At 39.1% G+C, this 24,676-nt stretch overlaps 1 protein-coding gene across 1 annotated transcript; it reads left to right on the plus strand.

Moving 5' to 3' along the window:
- LOC123519056 lies at positions 1–24,676 on the plus strand. The gene is made up of 7 exons (XM_045280221.1): positions 1–234; positions 9,517–9,747; positions 10,075–10,181; positions 10,646–10,729; positions 13,477–13,654; positions 21,051–21,199; positions 24,236–24,676. The coding sequence occupies exons 1-6, from the start codon at positions 130–132 to the stop codon at positions 21,189–21,191; spliced, it is 846 nt and encodes a 281-aa protein (XP_045136156.1). The 5' UTR covers positions 1–129; the 3' UTR covers positions 21,192–21,199; positions 24,236–24,676.

Here is a 24,676-nt window from a genome sequence, read left to right on the forward strand (position 1 = left end):
CAAGATCAAGGGAGCAAAACTTTGATGTTTGAAAAAGAAAAAACACAGGTAGTGCTTCCAGATTAAGACGGCTTTGAACGATTTTCTGTGTCAGTGCCGAAGAAGTTGAAGTTACTGCAGCACATCACAATGTCGAGTTCAAGGAAATCAATAATCAGGAAAGCTGACACACAAAACACAGGCAGGCGAAGTGGCCCCAAGAGGTTGTCCTTTGCCCCATCGCCAGAGTTGGAGGTACGGTAGCGTCAGACCAACATTTCACTGGTTTATGTACTGTGTAGCGTCTCCAATTTATGTCTCGGTCCTGTTTTTGTATCTTTTTCGTCCATTCTCTTATCTATTTTAAGATTAAGAGACTATTTTCACCTTGTATAATTCGGCAACTCACTCATCACATGGAGGGTTGACATCAAGGCTGAACTGCCTGGCCACAGTGGAGGCCCACCTCAGCTGCGTCCATGATATGATGAAATTATACAAAAGTAAGTAGGCTAAGTAATTATTGATAAAAGTACATGTAGACACTGTTCTGTGGAAGGCTTAGACACTGTCAACAGGACGTTTATTCACCCCTCCCACTTGGAATACTTGTGGTCAATAGAGGACTCCCCAAGGTAGGATAAATATCTGCAACAAGTCCTTCCTCCCTATCATCACCAATCCCCTTCCCAGCAAGCTTGGGGACCTTGACACCACCGTTTAGTTACTGACCAAACCCTAACCTAAACCCAACCTCACCAAATTTTAACCTATATATAAAATGTAGCAAAGCAGTGGCAATGCTGCTCACCAATAACAGCAAGGCTCACCACAGTCGCTCTCTCCTAACAGGCTAACATGGTGCTGCTGGGCTACACCTCTTCAAGGAAATCACAAAAATGTCTGGTATCTGATATTACTCACAATTTAGGAAAAAAAATCAACTTGTGATGTACACACAGTTGAATGTATCTCTTACGTTTCTAGTGTAGCAGCATTAGAATTTAGAACTAAAAAAAACCCTGAAATGATTGAAAGCAATTAAGCAAATGATAGAAACTGATGTGGTTCACCCTCTCTCAAGAGAAACAAATGCAATATTGTTTCCTGGCATGGCGGGCTCTCATTGGATATCCTATATTTGAAGGCCTGTGATTGGTTTTGCCGTGATATGTCATTTACCTAACTAGCATCGACCGGGGTGAATACGGGCCACTTTTTACATCTTTTATTATAAAATCTACACAAATCAGTCAAATCAATTGAAAATTTGTGTGAAGGTACCTTACTATGTGATACATATTCCCTGAAAAAAAATAATAATTTTGATTATCATTATAGAAGTTATTAACATAAATAAGTGGTCTACTCTATGCCAAAGTCCTGGTGTGAATGAGGCCACCCTTTGGGGTGAATTGGGCCATCCTTTGGGCCACTAAAGTTTTAATGTTTTTTTCAGTATCTTTTATGTATTTTACTTTTTCTTTTCACTTATCACACTCTCTCTCTCTCTCTCTCTCTCTCTCTCTCTCTCTCTCTCTCTCTCTCTCTCTCTCTCTCTCTCTCTCTCTCTCTCTCTCTCTCTCTCTCTCGAATATGTTATTAGATTTTTTATAGTTCTTATAGGCCACATCCACACCTCGAATCTGATAAGGTGTTGTGTCCACAAGCTTTATGGGTCCACAAAACACATATTTCACATCAATAGAGTCATCAATATCATCCCTTTTTGGCCTGTCATACATGTCATATGGTTTTCTTTCCAAAAACTTCATTTTCAAGAAGTCTTTGCCACACATAATCACACGCCCAATATATGCTTTTCCATAATCCATCCCATAGTAGCCATTTTCTTCTATTTCTCTCTTTTTCTGTATTTTACTGTACTTCTGAGCATTAAACATTACAACACCTTCAATTTCTTCATCTTCGTCCATGTCCTCTATATTGCTGATTGAAGAATGACTGCTGTTCAATAGCTCAGCATCTTCCTCCTCTGCTGAACTGGGCTCCTTTAGTGGCGTGCTTTTGCGGAATCTCTTCTTTGATGTCCTTTCTTCTGGCGCTTTCCTTTTCTTTTCTACAGTCTCTTCAAACTCTTCCAGAAAGTTGTCAACATCTTCTTCCCCAGATGAAATTTCTTTCTTTTTTCTTGTGGTTCTGTTTTTTTGTTTTTCTTCTTTTCAAGGATCTTCTTTTCTTTCTCCTCAACTGCTTCTAAGAACTCATTGTGTGTTATGATGCAACTATGGACATCTATTTTTCTTCTTGCTATTGTCTGCGTTGTACCACTAGTGGTTGGGTAGGGGTTTCTGAAAACATCTGCCATTATCTGTTCAAAAGAGGTTGAAGGGGAAATCATCTCTCTGGGAGGATTGACCTTCTTTGGAGTCGCTGGTTTGTGGACTGGCTCTGAAGATGTCTGGACACTTTTGCATAATTTATACAGATCTGGGTTGAATGTTTTCACTGGATAAACACTGCAGTCAGGTGGATACAAACCAATCTTTTTAAAGGCCATTTTTACATTTGGGAGACTGAAACATTCATCCCAAACTTTGCCCACCAAATCTATGAATTCCCCTTTGGTAATTTTCCGAGCATAGTTTGCTGCTTGCCATTTGGCAATAGTGGCATCCCACCTGGTCTTCAAAGGCTTAAAATAGCAAACATCTAGAGGTTGCAGTACATCAGTGGTGTGAGGAGGAAGTTTAATGATGGTTATAACTTAAAAAAAACATTAGGAAGCTTTAATTTAGCAAAAACATAATGAAAGTGTGGTGGCCCGATACACCCCGGTATACGAAATACACTGGGGTGAATCGGGCCACTCATTGAAGTGCCTATAGCACTAAAACTAGAGGAATTTTAAATTTTTGATTAAAGCATGCAAAAGAACAAAGAATTATCTATATAACCTGCAATTTTTATAAAAATTCAACAAAATTTAGTGTACTGTCAGGTGAAATTGAATACAAAAATTTTTTTTGGATACAAAAATTTTGCAACTTTGAAAAACACGCTTTTTTTGGAATGCCCTAGGAACCTTGAGTTTTCGGTCAGGACCAAAAACTTTTTTAAGGTGTTGATACTGAAGTGAGCTTTCAATTTCAAGCCCAAAATTCACTTTTTTCAATTTTCAAATTTTTCATAAATTTTTGAGGAGTGGCCCAATTCACCCCAGCTGGCAGGGGGGACCAGTTCACCCCGGTCTACGCTACCGGCATGGTGGGCTCTCATTGGACGTCCGTGACACATGATTTATTTATAAACACCACAAATCCCACAAGACCCACAATGCCTTAATAATGTGAACAGCCACAAGAAGAAGAGGAAGACTGTTGAGTACTGCTCACAGGACTCTGTTTCTGACATGAATCTGAGTTTTCCAAAGCATCACTTTAAGGCAATAAAAGGCTTACACCGAAAAAAAAATCTTCATAAACATGTAGTCGTTTCATGTGCTACTGAGAAAGACTGATTCTAGGCATTAACCCAAAGGTTCACATAGGAATGACTGCAAATACTAGACATTCCCAAGCCAGAAGAATTAGAGGTGACATGATACAAGTCTTCAAAATCATGAAGAAAAATTCTGTAATTGAAATAATAAACACAAACAGAAGAGGTCATTCACAACAAATATTCGATAAAAAATTCAACAAGATGCATAAAAAATTACTTATAAGATGTAGATTAATAAATCATTAAAAGCAGGAGGAGAATATCAATACAGTGGAACCTTAACTTATGAGTGCCTCCATTTTACAGGAATTTGAGATGTGAGTAGTCACTTGATCGATTTTTCACTTCAACTTGTGAGCCAAAATGCTAGTTGTGAGCTAGTTCCAGGTACACTACTGCTATAGTTGAACCTGACTAACTTGGTACTTTGGGCATTGGCTGCACCTGTTCAGCATAGATGTCATATTTACACTTGACACTCATGGCCAGTGGCATTGCCTGGCCTGGGCATCTGGAGCTTTAGCCCTGAATAATTCAACTTCAGAAGAAATATAACAGAACTGTACATTAATGAGCCACTAAAGAGTAAAGGAGTTGTAGAAGAAGTTGTAATTTCCCATTTTTAGCGAATGCAACACAGGACGATGCCTCAACGTTTATACATGCATCATACTGTTTCTATCGATGTAATAAACTTTAATTTTGACACATTTTGAAGTCACTACAAGGTTAAAGAGAGCACAGAAATATATTTTTTTTCCTGGGAAGGATCCCCTAAACTTCCCTGTAAGGATCTTGGCTCAGCCCCCAAAGTTTTCAGTCCCAAGAAATGTCCCTGCTCATAGCTATCTCTCTTTTTCTTAATCATTCTTTGCTTTAGTGTATCTAAATACATGACTACATGGCTTATTGAATGGTTCTCGAATTGGATCTTCTGTTATCAGAAGATACACAATAAAGTCATTCTCCCATCTCCAAATTGAGAACCATTCAATAACCATGTAGTCATGTACAGGGGTGTGGAGTCGAATTTTCAAAAGTCCGACTCCGACTCCAACTCCAGTAAATTTAAATGTTGCGACTCTGACTCCGACTCCGACTCCATTTTTTTTTTTTTTCCAGTACAACATATAGTCTATTTTCTTTACATGAGGGATGGTGGCCAAGGGAAAAGATTAAGCAAAAAGCCCGCTAGTTGCCACACCCAAAAAAGACGAAAGTTAAGAGAATCAATACTTACATATTTTCGAGTCAATTCATAATAAAAGTGTACTTGACGATTATATAATTATCATAAATTAATAAAAAATTATCTTTATATTTAATGCTTGATTGGACACATCCTCCACAAAGTCAATTTCTCTCAATTTGTAGGAATCTCCAATCTCCATGAAGTGGAATCTACTTGAAAATTTATCACGTAAAGGAGTCGGAGTCGCTCATATTTTTACTGACTCCGACTCTGACTCCGACTCCGACTCCGACTCCGGCCAAAAGTAGCCGACTCCTCGACTCCTTGATTCCGACTCTGACTCCGACTCCACACCCCTGGTCGTGTATGGCAACATGTACAGGTCGTGCCATGTGTGTACAAGGCCCACTGCCCTTAACAATGCACACAGTGCCAAATTAGTCTGGTTCTTTTATATTTGGTGAAGTGAATACTGCATCCATCTAGCATCTTGCATCCAATGCATTCAGTTCGTGTTGTTTTTTGCCACCAAAACATTTCTTGTGCTGTGCTAGTTTCATATATGTGATTTATATGCATTTTTTCTTTGTTCGATCAAATTTCTTTTGTCTGACCCTAAGCCTACATTCTCCACCATCCACCTTTGTCAGCATTGTCTGTTACCCCTTATTTTATGATCTTAAATATAAATATAAATGCGTTTTATAAAACCAGTTTATTTCTTTATATTCTCTTTTATTATGATGGATATGTAAGAGATTGATATAATTCAAATTAATTTCAATTGGGAAAATTTATTTGAAATGTGAACAAATTGAGCTATGAGCTGTCACAAAATAAGTTAAACTTGTAAGCTGAGATACATACCATTGTATAATAAAAATGTAATTTAATTTTTTTTTTTTTTTTTTTTCATTGGAATAGGAAGAGAAATGACAACAGGAAGAGGTAGTAGACACCTACCGAAATGATGGTTTACTCCCAGTGAAGTCTAATAGCACTAGTTCAGAGGGTGCTGTGAACCTTCCATTAAAGCTAGTTGTGATCTCGCTGAATGCTTTCCTTTGTATCTCACAACTCAAGGGGGCAGTCACAGCCTGCCCTCTAAAGACAACTCTCCTTCTTCTCATAAAACTACATGCATTTACCACATACTCACCCTTCACTTAAAATAAAAAAAAAAAAAATGGCAACTCCAAACCCAGCCTCAGAGTCCCCTTCTGGGATGGGGACCAGAGATGTCTCCAGGTCGGACTGCTCTCTTGACGACGACCACAACTGTCTTGACACCTCCCTCAACTTTTTCTACATTAACTTCTGTAACATTCGCAGTCCTAGATCTGATTATCATTCTGTAGAACACCACCTCTCTTCTACTAAACCTCATCTTTTCCACATTGAAATACAGCTGTCTGAGGCAACTGACTGTAGGTTCTCCTCTGTTTCCTCCTACTTTCTCGATTTTCATTTTCATTTTAAAGCTGGATGTTGCATCTATGTGTGCAACAACTTAACTTGCTCTAGTGTCCACACTCTTGAATCTTTCAAGTTTTGCACCATCTGGTTTAGACTCAACAGTCACTCTCTAACTAAATTGATCTGTGCTGTCTATCTCTCCCGTAACTCCTCTGACTAGTAAATTCTTTGAATATTTAACTTTCAAAGTGGAGCACATTCTGTCCCTCTACCCTTTTGCAGAAATCTCCATCCTTGGAGATTTCAATGTTCACCACCAGCTTTGCCTTTCCTCTCCCTTCACTGACCATCCTGGTGAACTAGCCTTCAACTTTGCTATCCTCCATGACCTAAAGCAACTGGTGCAACACCCTACTCATATTCCTTACTGTCTTGGAGACACGCCCAACATTCTTGATCTCTTCCTTACCTCTAATCCTTCTGCTTATGCTGTTACCCTATCATCTCCGTTGGGCTCCTCCGATCACAATCTCATTTCTGTATCTTGTCCTATTTCTCCAATCCCTCCCCAGGATCCTCCTAAGCAGAGGTGCCTCTGGTGTTTTGCCTCTGCCAGTTGGGGGTACCTGAGGAGGTATTTATGCTGATTTTCCTGGAATGATTACTGTTTCCGTGTCAGAGACCCATCTCTTTGTGTTGAACGCATAACAGAGGTGATAGTGTCTGGCATGGAGGTGTACATTCCTCATTCTTTCTCTCAACCTAAACCTTCTAAACCTTGGTTTAACAGCCTGTTCTCATGCTATACATGATAGAGAGGTTGCCCACAAAAGGTACTTGAGCCTTCCATCTCCTGAATCTCATGCACTTTATATTTCTGCCCAGAATCATGCCAAATCTGTTCTTCAACTTGCCAATCACTCCTTCATAAATAGAAAATGTCAAAATCATTCAAACTTAAACTCCCCTCGAGACTTTTGGCATCTTGCCAAAAACGTTATTCAATAACTTTACTTCTTCATCTTTCCCTCCTTTATTTCATCCTTATGGCACCACTGCCATCTCTTCTGTCTCTAAAGCTGAACTCTTCTTGCAAACCTTTGCTAACAACTCCATTTTGGATGATTCTGGGCTTGTCCCTCCTCCTCCTCCCTCTGACCATTTCATGTCTTCGATCAAAATTCTATGTAATGATGTTTTCCATGTCCTCTTTGGCCTAAACCCTTGGAAGGCTTATGGACCTGATGGGGTCCCTCCTATTCTCAAAAACTGTGCTTCCATGCTTGTACCTTGCCTGGCCAAACTCTTTCAACTTTTTCTGTCAACTTCTACCTTTCCTTCTTGCTGGAAGTTTGCCTACATTCAGCTTGTTCCTAAAAAGGGTGACCGTTCTAATCCCTCTAACTACCATCCTATACCTTTAATCTCTTGCTTGTCTAAAGTTTTTTAATCTATCCTGAATAGGAAGATTCTTAAACATCTGTCACTTCACAATCTTCTATCTGATCGCCAGTATGGCTTCCGTCAAGGTCGCTCTACTGGTGATCTTCTGGCTTTCCTTACTGAGTTTTGGTCATCTTCTTTTAGAGATTTGGGTGAAACTTTTGCTGTAGCGTTAGACATATCAAAAGATTTTGATAGAGTTTGGCATAAAGCTTTGATTTCCAGATTGCCCTACTACGGTGTCTATACTTTTCTCTGCAACTTTATTTTAAGTTTCCTTTCTGACCGTTCTATTGCTGCTGTGGTATACAGCCACTGTTCTCCTAAATCTTTTAATAGTGGTGTTCCTCAGGGTTCTGTCCTGTTACCCACTCTTTCTATTGTTCATTGATGATCTTAACCAAACTTCTTGCCCTATCCACTCCCATACTGATGATACCACCTTACATTTTTCCACATCCTTTCAGAGATTTCCAACCCTTCAGGAAGTCAACAGATCATGCAGGGACGCCACAGAATGCCTGACTTCTGATCTTTCTAAGATTTCCGATTGGGACAGAGAAAATCTAGTAGTTTTCAATGCCTCAAAACCTCAGTTCCTCCATCTATCAACTCGACACAGCCTTCCTTCTTCATTGACACTCAAATGTCTCCCTCTTCCACATTGAACATCCTTGGTCTGTCCTTCACTTATAATCTTAACTGGAAACTTCACATCTCATCTCTTGCTTCTATGAAGTTAGGTGTTCTGAGGCATCTCTGCCAGTTTTTCTTGCCCCTCCAACTGCTTACTCTGTACAAGGGCCTGATCCACCCCTGTATGGAGTACTCTTTGCATATTTTGGGGGGTTCCATATACACAATTTTATTAGATAGGGTGGAATCAAAAGCTTTTTGTCTCATCAACTTCCCTCCTCTGACTGACGGTCTTCAGCCACTTTCTCACTGCTGAAATGTTGCATATCTTTCTATCTCTTATTGCTATTTTCATGCTAACTGTTCTACTGATCTTGCTAACTGCATGCCTCCCCTCCTCCTGCGGCCTTACTACACAAGGCTTTCTTCTTCCTCTCATCCCTTTTCTGTCCAACTCTCTAATGCTAGAGTTAATCAGTACTCTCAATCATTCATACCTTTCACTGGTAAACTATGGGACTCCCTGCCTGCTTCTGTATTTCTGTCTTCCTACGACTTGATTTCTTTTAAGAGAGAGGTGTCAAGACATTTGCTCCCTAATTTTGGATAACCCTTCTTATCTTTTAGAGAACCAGCATGAAGTGGACATTTTTTTTTAACATTGTGTTGCCCTTGGCTGGCCTTCTCTCCTACTTAAAAAAAAAAATGGTTTGCAGGATGCCAAGGGTCTGTAGGAGACATTATCATATGGGAAGGATGTTTGCATGCCTAGAAATTACTCACAGAAATTGTAGATTAAGCTCATAAAGAACACATCAATAATAGACGCCAACCATTCTTTATGTTGCATCAATACCAGTTCCTTGTCAAGTAAGGAGCATATCCTATATAAAAGATGAAAATTTTAAACTAAAATGTTTAAACATTCCAGCACCTATATAAAAAATAAAAAGAATTTTGCAACAGAAATCTCAGAATAAAAAAATTTGCATTACAAAAATCCTTGAGAATAACACACACACACACACACACACACACACACACACACACACACACACACACACACACACACACACACACACCTGGTGCTGTTGGCGGAAGAGGGTGGAAGGACAAGAGGACATGAAAAGAAGATCAGGATGAGGCAGTGTGTGAAGGATGTTGGAAAATACAGTTTTCCACACAGAATGGTGGAAAAATGGAATACACTGGATAATGGAATTGTTGCAGCACATAGTGTGCATGACTTTAAAGAAAAATTAAATAAATGGAGACATGGAGACAGGACACTATGAGCCCTGCTCGAACCCTGTACAATACAACTAGGTAAATACACATACAACGGTATGATTAAAATAGCAATCTTTTAAATCTATTATTTACAGGAAGAAGAGACAATAGAGGAAGAAAACAATGTCAGCCGGTTTGAGAGTGAAGTGACTCCAACTGATCAAGGCTGCAATCTGACAAGTTTTGGCTTGTGTTATGATCGCAAGGCCATTCCCAAGAGAGGACAAACACAGCATGACACCACTACTATGAGAAAATGTCAGAGAAACAATTTTGCCTCACTTCTCAACTTTTCCACTTTGTCAGGAAGTACTGCAAATGTTCTGGTAAGTATATATATATATATATATATATATATATATATATATATATATATATATATATATATATATATATATATATATATATATATATATATATATATATATATATATATATATATATATATATATATATATATATATATATATATATATATATATATATATATATAATTCTTTATTATCCAGAATGGTGTTTCAAATTATCCAACATATTTCACTATTGGAAGTTATTGTTGTCTAGCACTTTCACTTTGTTAACAAGGCTCGTGGTTTATGGAATTAACTCCATTAGAAGGGTCATCGGATGATAAGACATATTTTTGTTTCCAGATTGTTGGGGAGAGGATTTTTAGTGAAAAACTCAAAGCATACCTCCTGGAAGTGCATAGCAAGAGACACATGACAAAACGCTTTAAATGCAAGTTGGATCTTGATATGTAAGTCTTGGACAATTAAGTGAAACTTCCATATCAGAGTTGACTAGGCCTAAGGCTGGTCATTATACAGTATATATATATATATATATATATATATATATATATATATATATATATATATATATATATATATATATATATATATATATATATATATATATATATATAACCTCACTTGTCTGCTTGAAGAGGTTTAGAATTAGTGGACAAGCTCCAACCTATCCATGCTTCTTTGCCATTTTGCATTTGAACCTTTTATGAAAAAATAACACCCCCTTCACCATATGTAAAGAAAGTAATATATAGAAGAAACTTCTGTTAAATGGCAATAAAATCCCAGAAAAGATCTGATTAGTGTCTTTCAAAAATTTTTTTTTTTTAAGTAAGATTTAATACCTGTCAAAAGTGTGAATACAGTCGAGTTTCAACCAAAACCTTTTCAAATAATATTAAATACCTTTCAGAAAGTATGTAAGTACCTTGACACCAGCTATGACACCAACTGCTCATTTCATCATCTTCCCCTTCTTGTTGGAAACATATGAAAGGTATGTAATGTTAATGTATTATGGATTTTGGGAAAATGATACATTAATGAGCAGATATTCATAAAATGGGTTGATAAATGTGGGGTTTAATTTCTTTGGTAATAAGAGAAAGATAATGAATGAATGGAAGAAATATGTAATAAACAAATATTTATAGAGCAAGAAAGAATGATTGCATAATATGATGCAATTAAATGGAGAGTTGTTTTGAGCAACTAAATGTAAAAAAGTCTTTGAGAACTTTAGTGGGTCTGCCTGTATCTTGTCATGTTATATCAAAGGTTTACTGGTTATGCTCTTCAATCATAATATTAAGAGATCTTTGTGTAAGGGTGTTTTGTGAGAATTTGTCTTCTCTCAGAAAGGCTTAGAAACAAAGAATGTATTCAAAAGCCTGTCGGCTTGTGTGATATGGTGGGGCTTTCAAACTTTGAAAAAATTACCTGGATAAAATTTTGTTAAAGCGAGTTTGGTGTTCGTTATACGAGCAGATGGTAGTAAAAGGAAACGTTTGTTGTAGTGAAATTTTGTTTTGTGAGTGTTCGTTAAGCAGGGGTTGCCTGTATACAATTTATGTTCACAAAATAACATTTATATTGGCTTTTTACAAGTCTTACCACCAAGAGAGGATTATTTTGTGATGCACAAAATGAAATCTTGTATGGAACATGGAAAACAGAGCAGGAAATAAGGAGGCATTTGCCCAATCGGTGGCGGGGGCTGCTTTTTTTTTTTTTTCTTGTGATGCTCTTTAGCTTGTGTGTTGCTTTTACCACTATTTGTATTTCTACCCCTTTATTACCTGCTATAATGGACATCATACTTTTGTATTCTTATATGATCATGCCATGAGTATGGTATCCATTATAGCAGGCAATAAATGGATGCAAACACAAATATTGTGGTGAAAGCAACACACAAATTAAAGAGGATCACAAGAAGAAACGGCTGCTGCCGATCGGACAAATGTCTCTTCATTTCTAGCTTTGTTTTCCATGTTCCATGCAAGATTTCACTTTGTGCATCACAAAACAATCCTTTGTTGATTGTAATTTTATTTTTTTATATGCAAGAGAGAGACCTACCAAGGGCAACAAAACATAAGAAAAAAAAAAAGGGCTCACTGAAACTGTAGGTTTCCTAAAAGATTTTAAAGGAATTAGCCGGAAAATAAGGACAAATGTCTTGAAACCTCCCTCTTAAAAGAACTCAAGTTGTAAGAAGAGGAAAATGCAGAAGCAGGTGGGGAGTTCTTGAGTTTACCAGTGAAATGGGGGCTGCCGTGGTACAGTGGAACCATATGTGCTTTGTGGTCTGAGGGGTCTCCAAGCACACGGGTTCGAACCCTGTCCATGGTCTGAGTGTAGGTTAGGCTTCCTCACTCGGGGCAACGGTTTCCTAGCGGGTGGGCTTTGAGATAGGAGGTACCCCCAAAAAGTATCCCCTTTAGCCCTTAAACTCCCATGAAAAGCCCACATGGTATTAAAAAAAAAATATATATATATATATATGAATGATAGAGGGTACTGGTTAACTCTTGCATTAGAGACTTGGACAGAATAGGGATGAGAGGAAGAAGAAAGCCTTGTGCAGCGAGGCCGCAGGAGGAAGGGAGGCATGCAGTTAGCAAGATCAGTAGAGCAGTTAGCATGAAAATAGTGATAAAAGATAAAGAGCTGCAACATTCTGGTGATGAGAGAGAGGCTGAAGGTAGTCAGTCAGAGGAGGAGTTGGTGGGATGAAAAGCTTTAGATTCAACCCTATCTAACGAACCTGTGTGAGTGGAACCCCTCCAAACATGCAAAGAGTACTCCATACAAGGACGGATAAGACCCTTGTACAGAGTTAGCAGTTGGAGAGGTGAGAAAAACTGGTGGAGATGCCTCAAAATGCTCAACTTCATAGAAGTTGTTTTAGCAAGAAATGAGATGTGAAGTTTCCAATTAATATTATGAGTAAAGGACAGACCAAGGATATTCATTGTGGAAGAGCGGGACAGCTGAGTGTCATTGAAGAGGGAATGGTTGTGTGAGTTGATAGATGAAGGAATTGAACTTTTAAGGCATTGAACACTACTAAAATTTCTCTGCCCCAATCAGAAATCTTAGAAAGATTAGAAGTCAGGCATTCTGTGTGTGGATTGTTTCTCTATTTTCACCTAGTGTCCTATACAATGGCATCCAAGCATCCTTCAGCCTCCTCACAGGAAAGTGATTCCAAGAAATCAAGGAATACTGTGACCATTGAAAAGAAGATGGAAGTATTAGATCGCTTTGCTAGAGGAGAAAAGACCTCGGTGATTGTCCATGTGATGGGACTGAGGGAGGCCACGTTGCTTACAATCAGAGCTAATAAAATAAGAACGTGTTTTATTGTTTGTGGACCTAGTGATGCATTAATAGTTTTTAAGGTTTGAGTAACAAAATCCCCAAAATAGGCAGACTTCCCTGGTGGCCAGGAATGTAAATCCCCCCATTATCATTGTTTTCTATGGAAAATTATGTTTGAATAACATGACATCTCCAAGAACGTAACCCTTTTGTTAATCAAGAGTTGACTGTGTGTGTGTGTGTGTATATATATATATATATATATATATATATATATATATATATATATATATATATATAGAGAGAGAGAGAGAGAGAGAGAGAGAGAGAGAGAGAGAGAGAGAGAGAGAGAGAGAGAGAGAGAGAGAGAGAGAGAGAGAGATCAGCTTAATTTTAAAAACAAGTTTAACTTTTCAGCATGAAGCATTTGACTAAAATTCTGAAAAGTTTTAGTAAGGACACTCTGCCAAGCAACAGGATGATAATAGTCACCATTTCCTCAAGTCCTGGATGTTCAAAAATGGTGGTTGATTTAGAACAGTTCCATGAGCTACTGTTTTGCAACCAACTGATCACCCTTCCTTGGAAAGAGGAGGTATATCAGTTTGACTTTTTACATTTTAGTATGTTGGATGATTGTATAATTCAAAAAGATTCATGAAGGTTCATAAATATTTTGGTAGTATTATAAGTCTTAGTTTCCTAGATTGAAATCAAATTATACTATGTTTTCTTTTTTTTCCATTTGTGCCATTTAGAGAGAGCTACTTTCTTACATTTTTGCCATTATTACTTAAATTGCCTTTAAGGATTCTTGAAATATTAGTTTTTAATGCTGAAAACAGTAAACTGTTGAAATAACCACTCAAGATAAAAAAATTTTGTGTATGTGTCAATAACTTACTAGCACTTGGTTTGCAGGTTTTTCATTAAGATTATTAAATTATAGCTGTCAAGATAGTGATACATACCTGTTCAGTGAATTCAAGCAAGCACGCTGTGTGGACACACACACACACACACACACACACACACACACACACACACACACACACACACACACACACGCACACGCACGCACGCACACCGTAAAAGGACTTAGGAGTGATGATGGAAGAAAACAATTAACCAGTAAGCCATATTGATAGGATTTTTAGAGAAACATATAATTTGCTAAGGAATATTGGAATAACATTTAACTACATGGACAAAGAAATGATGAAGAAATTGATAAGTACTATAATAAGACCCAGATTGGAATATGCAGGAGTAGTGTGGACCCCTCATAAAAAGAAACACATAAGGAAATTGGAGAGACTACAAAAAATGGCTACAAGAATGATTCCAGAATTTGAAGAGATGACATATGAGGAGAGACTAAAGGCTATGGATCTACCAACCCTGGAACAAAGAAGAGAGAGAGGAGACCTGATACAAGTTTATAAATTGATCAACGGAATGGACCAAGTGGATAATGAGAAACTGATCCTGAGAGAAGAATATGACATCCGAAGCACAAGATCGCATAGTAAAAAGCTGAGAAAAGGAAGATGTCTGAGAGATGTTAAAAAATATAGTTTCCCGCAAAGATGTATTGAGACGTGGAACAGTTTAAAAGAAGAAGTAGTGTCTGCAACGAGTGTGCATACTTTTAAAGTAAGATTGGATAAGTGTAGATATGGAGACAGGGCCACACGAGTATAAAGCCCAGGCCCTGTAAAACTACAACTAGGTAAATACTAGGTAAACACACACACACACACACACACACACACACACACACACACACACACACACACACACACACACACACACACACACACACACATTAAGAATATTAAATTATAGCTGTCAAGGTAGTGATACATACCTGTTCAGTGAATTCAAGCAAGCACACTGTGCAGACACACACACACACACACATGCCCGGTAGCTCAATGGTTAGAGCGCTGGCTTCACAAGCCAGAGGACCGGGGTTCGATTCCCCGGCCGGGTGGAGATATTTGGGTGTGTCTCCTTTCACGTGTAGCCCCTGTTCACCTAGCAGTGAGTAGGTATGGGATGTAAATCGAGGAGTTGTGACCTTGTTGTCCCGGTGTGTGGTGTGTGCCTGGTCTCAGGCCCATCCGAAGATCAGAAATAATGAGCTTTGAGCTCGTTCCGTAGGGTAACGTCTGGCTGTCTCATCAGAGACTGCAGCAGATCAAACAGTGAAACACACACACACACACACACACACACACACACACACACACACACACACACACACACACACACACACACACACACACACACACACACAAGAGAGAAAGATAGGGTTGGGTTGACTGTATTTACTTGGATTTAAAAAAGGCGTTTGACAAAGTGCCACATGTAAGATTACTGTGGAAGTTAGAGGAGAAGGGTGGCTTAAAAGGAAGCACATTGAGATGGATGGAAAATTATTTGAGGGGTTGAGAAATAAGGACGGTAGTTAAAGATATGAAGTCCAAGTGGAGAGCAGTAGAAAGCGCAATGCTGCAGGGATCAGTATTAGCACCAATACTTTTCCTCATACATATTAACAACATGCCAGAAGGAGTGAATAGCTACATAAATCTGTTTGCGGATGATACGAAACTGTGCAGAGTTATAAAGCAAAAAGAAGATTGTGAAATACTGCAGGAAGACCTTAATAAGATCTGGGAATGGAGTAAAAAGTGGGAAATTGAATTCAATGTGGACAAAAGCCATGTCATGGAAATGGGAAAGAGTGAAAGATGACCAGTGGGAATCTATAAGATGGGAGATGGAATAGAACTAGAGAAAGTAAAAGAAGGAAAAGGACTTAGGAGTGACGATGGAAGAAAACAATCAACCGGTAAGCCATATTGATAGAATTTTCAGAGATACATATAATTTGCTAAGGAATATTGGAGTAGCATTTCACTACATGGATAAAGAAATGATGAAGAAATTGGTAAGTACTATAATAAGACCCAAATTGGAATATGCAGGAGTAGTGTGGACCCCTCATAAAAAGAAACGCATAAGGAAGTTGGAGAGACTACAAAAAATGGCTACAAGAATGGTTCCAGAATTTGAAGGGATGGCATATGAGGAGAGACTAAATAAAGGCTATGGATCTACCAACCCTGAAACAGAGAAGGGAGAGAGGGGATCTGATACAAGTTTATAAATTGATCAACGGAATGGACCAAGTGGATAATGAGATAATGTGGATAATGATCCTGAGAGAAGAATATGACATTCAAAGCACAAGATCGCATAGTAAAAAGCTGAGAAAGGGAAGATGTCTGAGAGATGTTAAAAAATATAGTTTCCCACAAAAATGTGTTGAGATGTGGAACAGTTTGAGTGAAGAAGTGGTGTCAGTAACAAGTGTGCATAGTTTTAAAGAAAAATTGGAGAAGTGTAGATATGGAGACGGGGCCACACGAGCGTAAAGCCCAGGCCCTGTAAAACTACAACTAGGTAAATACACACACACACACACACACACACACACACACACACACACACACACACACACACACACACACACACACACACACACACACACACACCCGGTAGCTCAGTGGTTAGAGCGCTGGCTTCACAAGCCAGAGGATCGGGGTTTGATTCCCCGGCCAGGTGGAGATATTTGGGTGTGTCTCCTTTCACGTGTAGCCCCTGTTCACCTAGCAGTGAGTAGGTACGGGATGTAAATCGAGGAGTTGTGACCTTGTTGTCCCGGTGTATGTTGTGTGCCTGGTCTCAGACCTATCTGAAGATCGGAAATAATGAGCTCTGAGCTCGTTCCGTAGGGTAACGTCTGGCTGTCTCGTCAGAGACTGCAGCAGATCAAATAGTGAAACACACACACACACACACACACACACACACACACACACACACACACACACACACACACACACACACACACACACGGTCCGGTAGCTCAGTGGTTAGAGCGCTGGCTTCACAAGCCAGATGACTGGGGTTCGATTCCCCGGCCGGGAGGAGATATTTGGGTGTGTCTCCTCACGTAGCCCCTGTTCACTTAGCAGTGAGTAGGTACGGGATGTAAATTGAGGAGTTGTGACCTTGTTGTCCCGGTGTGTGGTGTGTGCCTGGTCTCAGACCTATCCGGAGATCGGAAATAATGAGCTCTGAGCTCGTTCCGTAGGGTAACGTCTGGCTGTCTCGTCAGAGACTGCAGCAGATCAAACAGTGAATTACACACACACACGCACACACACACACACACACACACACACACACACACACACACACACACACACACACACACACACACACACACACACACACACACACACATTTTGAAAAATTAAGGAGTTATTTTGCTGATATTGAGTGGAGTATTATTATGTGCAGGTGTTCCTGTTTATAGAGTTCATAAAAAAATACATGGTTGGTACAATGCTAGATGCATACAAACAAAAAAGGCAAAGGATAAAGTGTGGAAGAAACTCTTAAAGCAGGGAAATGACTATAATAGTCGGCAGTACAAAGATGCTAGAAATGAATATACGAGTATTAGAGTAAGGAGAGAGGAAGAAAGTTTGAGAAAGATGTAGTGGATAAAAGCAAGGATTAACCCAAACTTTTCTTTAAGTTTATAAATGGCAAAACAAAGAATAAGGAAACAATTGAAAAAACAATTAAAGAAGGGAAGACATACCAAACAGAGAAGGAAATGTGTGAAATAATGAATGAGAGCTACAAAACTGTATTCACTGCAGAAGATGATTTCACAGAACCTAATAAGACACTGGATTGCCAAGGATTACAGGAGATTGCAGTGCACAAAGAGGATATTGAAAGATTACTGGATAAGTTTGAAGTTAGAAAAGCAATGATAGTGTATCAGGCTGGGTGTTAAAAGAATGTAAAGAGCAATTACTGGATCCAATTTGGGAAATACAGGTAACTCTCGATTTGCACGTGTTTGATTTACGCGTTTTTGTTATAACGTGACTGGAAAAAATATTATAATTAATTTAATTTGCGTGATCGGTTTGCTTATACACGATTTGGCCCAACTGCATTTTCAAACTGAGCACCAGACGCAATTTCAAACTGCGCGCCAGAGAGTTCCGCTCTTCTCATGCCTCATTTGCAGTCTGCCAGCACTGAGTACAGACGGAATCTCTTCAATCTGCCTATAATTCACCAAGATGGCCCCAAAACGTCCTTCATTTTCTTCTGCATGTGGGGTTATTTTTGATATGTGGATTTTTGATAAAGTGGTAAAGCTCAGAGGGAGACGGTGACTGACTGTGGTGTGAGTGGTGAAGGCAGTGATGCAGTGAGTGTTGTGTTTATGTATTCTTTGTTTTGTTTTCTCTTATAATTTTTTGCTTTCTCTTATTATTTCTTGCTTTTCCCTTTACTTTAAATACACTTCTAGTATTTAGAATGCTAAGTAATAAAAATATGTTAATTTATCCAAATAAATAGAGTATTTTGTACGAATTTTTTTTGGACCACATCCCGCATCCCCCCTATTATCTATTATTTCTTATGAGAATTACATGTTTGTTTTACGCGATGCCTCTTGGAATGCATCTATCACGTAAATTGAGAGTTACCTATAATTAAAAGTTCAATAAATGAAGGGAAAGTTCCACTAGAGTGGAAGAGAGCCAATGTAATACCGATATTTAAAGGAGGAAAGGCAACTGAATCACTAAACTACAGAGCAGTGTCACTTACAAGTGTCGTAGGGAAGTTATGTGAAATAATTATCAAAAGAAAATGGGTTAAATTTCTAGAAGAGGAGCAAGTCATATCGAACAGACAATTTGTGTTCAGGACAAGGCTGTCATGTGTATCAAACTTAATAAGCTTCTACTCGTGAGTTATTGCAGGACTTGAAAACAGAAATAGATGGGTAGATACAGTATACCTGGACATTTAAAAGGCTTTAGATAAAGTCCCGCACAGAAGACTTTTTTGGAAACTAGAGAACATAGGAGGACTGCGTGGAACCTTGCTCAAATGGACAAGAGATTATTTGAAGGATAGGGAAATGAGAACTGTGATTAGAGATACATACTCATCTTGGGGTAAAGTAACTAGCAGAGTGCCACAAGGGTCAGTGTTAACCCCCATTATGTTTCAAGTTTATGTAAATGACATTTGCATTGGGATAAACAGTTATATAAATTTATTTGCTGATGATGCAAAGTTGCTAAGAGTTATCAAAACCAGAGAGGACTGTCTGGTGTTGCAGGAAGATTTAAACAAGATCTATGAATGGAGCAAGAAGTGGAAATTGGAGTTTAATGCCAAGAAATGTCACATAATGGAACTAGGAAAGAGTAAGAGAAGACCAGTATGGAACTACTTGATGGGAGAGGAACAAATAATAAAGACTAAAGAGGAAAAAGATCTTGGAATGATCATACAAGAAAATCTGAGCCCTGATAAACACACAAGCGATATATTTGGGCTATCATATAAGAAAGATGTTGACTAATATAAGAGTGGCATTTTATTACATGGATAAAGATATGATGAAAAAAATCATCACAAGCATGATACGCCCAAGGCTGGAATATGCAGCAGTGGTATGGTCTCCGAGCTCTAAAAAGGATATAAGAAAATTGGAAAGGATACAGAAGATTGCTACAAAGATAGTGCCAGAATTAAAGGACTTCACATATGAAGAATGACTGAAGGAAATGGGACTGCCACCCTTACAAGATAGAAGAGAATGCAGGGACCTAATAACAATGTATAAGATAGTAAATGATATTGAAAAGATAGACAAAGAAGACCTGGTGCTGTTGACGGAAGAAGATGGAAGGACAAGAGGACATGAAAAGAAGATCAGGATGAGGCAGTGTGTGAAGGATATTGGAAAATACAGTTTTCCATACAGAATGGTGGAAAAATGGAATGCATTGAATAATGGAATTGTTACAGCACATAGTGTGAATAACTTTAAAGAAAAACTAGATAAATGGAGATATGGAGATAGGACACTATGAGTCTTGCTTGAACCCTGTACAATACAACTAGGTAAATACACACACACACACACACTTACCGCGTAGTGTAATGGTTAGCACGCTCAACTCACAATCGAGAGGGCCAGGTTTGAGTCCCGGGGCGGCGAGGCAAATGGGCAAGCCTCTTAATGTATGGCCCCTGTTCACCTAGCAGTAAATAGGTACGGGATGTAACTCGAGGGGTTGTGGCCTCGCTTTCCCGGTGTGTGGAGTGTGTTGTGGTCTCAGTCCTACCCGAAGATCGGTCTATGAGCTCTGAGCTCGCTCTGTAATGGGGAAGACTGGCTGGGTGACCAGCAGGCGACCGAGGTGAATTACACACACACCGCGTAGTGTAGTGGTTAGCACGCTCGACTCACAATCGAGAGGGCTGGGTTCGAGTCCTGGTGCAGCGAGGCAAATGTGTGGCCCCTGTTCACCTAACAGTAAATAGGTATGGGATGTAACTCGAGGGGTTGTGGCCTCGCTTTCCCAATGTGAGTGTGTTGTGGTCTCAATCCTACCCGAAAATCGGTCTATGAGCTCTGAGCTCGCTCCGTAATGGAGAAGACTGGCTGGGTGACCAACAGGTGACCGAGGTGAATTACACACACACACACACACACACACACACACACACACACACACACACACACACACACACACACACACACATGTCCATTGAAAACATACTTTTTATGCAAGCGAGAGTTGAGGTAGACACTGCCTTGTGGTTGCTATGTCACTTTCCTGTTTGGTGTCTCTAATGGCTCAGACAACTCTTTGAATGACATAGGGTATTTTAGCCAGTATATCAGCCTAGTGGCTAAATATTACTCAATCAAAGGGCAAAAAATGCTTACTGGTGCACTTGGGATAAAAGGTTTTTTCTTTTTTTATTTTCATGCATACTGTCATATCAATGTGCTTTTACAACAATTTCTAGATTATGATGGAGCAGTGTTTCTAAAAAACAGACTTTTTTGAACACAGGGCAGACATCATGAGAAAGAAATAAAGAAGATCCTGGAGTTTATATACAAGAGCATTGGGTGGCATAGAGGTGCTTCCCTGCTACTGACCTACACCCTGCAGCTCAGTGGAGATTACCATGTGGAATACGTGGAAGCATAAGACAACAGGTACAATTTGAACTAATCATATATTTTACACTGAAGAAAGCTATCCATTTCAAATAATCATACTTAGGACAAACTAAAATGTTATTACTTTTACAAATGTGTAGCTCTTATTGAGGTTTTTGTTCCATATGCTATTTCATATAGTGATAGGAAGCCTGGCAAGTTTACAATCTTTGCTGTGTCCTAGACTTGTTGTTCAAAAGCAGTTTAAAGGTTACTATTGACTGGCTGTTATGGCCTGATGTTTATCCTAAATCTTGCACACATTTTGTTTGTTTATTACTCCATTGATTTAAATTTTGTCCACATTTTTTTAGGTATTCCTCTGATTTACCACACTTCTTACATGAGTAACCAATCTGTGAAACAGGATGGAGAGTGTAACTTAGCAAATTTTAGGCTCCTTTATGGTAAACAATTCTGCTGTGAGATGAAAGGCAATGGGTGGCAACCTTAAGATAGTGGCAATGGAGAGTGAAGGGATATAAATAGCTGCACCAACTGAAAGGTGGGGGATGGGAGGTGAGACCCATCAGTGTAAATATGTGAGCTGTTTTGATAGTGTGAGGAAGGAGGTCCTGTCCCTCACTGGGCAGCCAGTCTTGGATCATGGTGTCAGTGTGTAAAGCCTCCAAGAGACCCAAAAAAGGGAGGTTTTCTCTAGAGTGAGAAAAGAGGGATAACAAAGGAGAGGGCTCTCTCTACAAAGGGGGCAGAATGGAGGGCATGGCTGCCAGGGGGTGAACACAAGTTACTGTAGGTGTGGACAAAGAGGGTTGAGTGTTGGTTTGACAGTAGGGTAAGGAGGATTGCTTAAAGGACTGTGACAGGGGAGGACCTAAAAGCTTCTAAAGCTATGTGGAGGGCAGGGTTTTTAATTTAATTTTTAGAGTAGAGAGGATGAGGCTGCTTCATAAACCTCATATATGTAGTCCAAGTGATTGGATATAAGAACAATAAGAGCGAAGGAGATTACTCCTGTCTGCATCCCACTTAATATATGTGAGAGACTTAATGATGTTAAGCACTTATGGCATGAGGTCACCAGGTACCTATCACCAGAGAGAAGGACTTTGAACACAGGAAGGACATAACCCCATTGAGGAGGACTCTCTGAGTCCCAGACAGCCAAGTTTGACAACAATGGCATTATGTGAAGCAGTCAGAAACTCCTTTAAGATCAAGAGAGGCTAGAGTGAAGTGCTTGTTGTTAAATCCTTCCTGGTGTGGTACTCCAGGTTGAGGATGGCATCCATGGTACCCCTGTGAGGATGAAACCTCATGATGTGTGCAGGAAGATGTTCACGTTCCAATCACCATGTATGTGTTCTAGTGTTTTTCCGAGGTTAGAAAGAAGGCTAGAGAGCTTGCATGAGAAAGCCTTTGAAGGGTTCTTGCCAGGCTTGGGGATGGTGTGATGGCTTGATGTCACACTGAATGGAATGTCCCCAACAGCTAGCTGGCATTAAAGACATTCAGGAGGTGGGCCAGAGGATCTGAGGGGAATTGAACATTATGGAGTGTAAAGTTGAGGAAAGCTCCTGGGAAATTTTAGAAGTTCTAATTTTGTGAACAGTGTATGAAGAAAGTATGATGAGGGTAGGTACAAGGTCAGGTGAGCTAAGTCTTGTGTGTATGGGAGGCAAGGCAACATGCTAACCTCTGTACTGGTTAATAATAGATGGTGGGAGATAGTAGTGATAAGGGACACTTCTAAATTTAGTTGAACATTATAGCCTCCAAACTTCTGTATAGTTCATAAGTAAAACTAGAAAATAAAGTAAAAACAGATCTTATCAAAGTATTGAGACAAATTCAACATAGTGGAGTGTGTCACTCTTGCATTCCAAACCATATATCCTCACTATAGTAAAACTAAATTGTACTGACCCGTATGGTGTTGTTTGCCATTCTGCCAGATTTCCAATCAAAACATCCTATACTACTCACGATTCTTTAATCATTGTATTATCAACAAATGGCGTTCTAAGAATATTCTGACTATTTCATTGAATAGCAGATGATACAAATAAGTGTTGTATACCAAATCAAATGAAGGTATTTCATGTACATCTATGATGATGTGGCATATCAGGTCAGGCGATGTTGCCACTTGATCCGAAGCAGTATTTTCCCTGGGGAAAGGGGGGTGAGTCAGGTCACCAGGCAGAAGCAAATCGACTCACTTCTCATCTGGTCACCATGATGGAAGGACACATTGACGCTTCCCTGTCTTACTGTGTGTTGTATAGCCAAACCATGGAATTCGTCAGCAGAATTAATAGATACTTCTTAAAAAAGAAAAAGCAAATCGATGACCACTTTTACCCACAAATCAAACTAGAAAGAGGACAGCAGATGTAGCTAGTATGTCTAAAGTCATGGTGAAGAGGATTTGTTCCAGCGCAAACAAAATATGTACCACAACCCTATCGGCCTGTGTTTACTTCTCTGAAAAAGAACTGCTCTGCAACGGTAACTTCAATGACTTTGCCAAGTCAGTTTGGGGCAATAACTGAAATAAAGTAATTTCATCTTATGTTTCTTTTCCACCCTCATTATGTTAGATTGGATATCTCGAGAGGACTTGACAGTAAATATTAGGTAAATTATCAGCCTCATTTTCAGTTTTATAACCAGCACCTTTACTGTATTTAATTTACCAATGGCATCTCTCTCTCTCTCTCTCTCTCTCTCTCTCTCTCTCTCTCTCTCTCTCTCTCTCTCTCTCTCTCTCTCTCTCTCTCTCTCTCTCTCTCTCTCTCTCTCTCTCTCTCTCTCTCTCTCTCTCTCTCTCTCTCTCTCTCTCTCTCTCTCTCTCTCTCTCTCTCTCTCTCTCTCTCTCTCTCTCTCTCTCTCTCTCTTTGAGCAAAGTCCTGCAGTAAATGGAATAAAGAGAAGTTATTCCGTTTTCTCAGAAGTCATGAGATATTTGGCAACATTGCACGGATTATTGGACTCACCCTATGGATCAGTACAATTTAATTTTCCTATTACATTCATTACCTCATTCTTAACTGTCCCTGTTACTTTCAGATGCCCAGTGCAAGTATTAAGTGGGATAATTGTCATCTGAAGCAATACAATCAAGAAAACTCCATCAGCATTTGTCTTGTCAAATCATTTTAACACTTTCATGATGATACTCCATTCAGAAATGACAACTGTGGTGGGTCTACAATATTGGTGGCAGATTCCCACCATTCCTCTAGAGTCTTGACATCTTGCCTCTGATGTAAGATTTTGCATGCTACTAATTTCAGACTGTTTGCTTTGTATGGGAGGCAAATTAAAAAGGCAGAATTTCTTCTCGAACTTAGACATATAAAATATATTGATACTGGAAACTCTTCTCTGTTGCATATTATCATGACCAATTATAGATAACCCTTTGGGATAAATATGTTTAGCAACTAAAGTGTTTTCAGAATACAATTGTAAAAGTATGAACCAAATTACTTATATGATGGATTATTA

This window comes from Portunus trituberculatus, chromosome 44, assembly GCF_017591435.1.
Source record: "Portunus trituberculatus isolate SZX2019 chromosome 44, ASM1759143v1, whole genome shotgun sequence".
Taxonomy (NCBI): Eukaryota; Metazoa; Arthropoda; class Malacostraca; order Decapoda; family Portunidae; genus Portunus; species Portunus trituberculatus.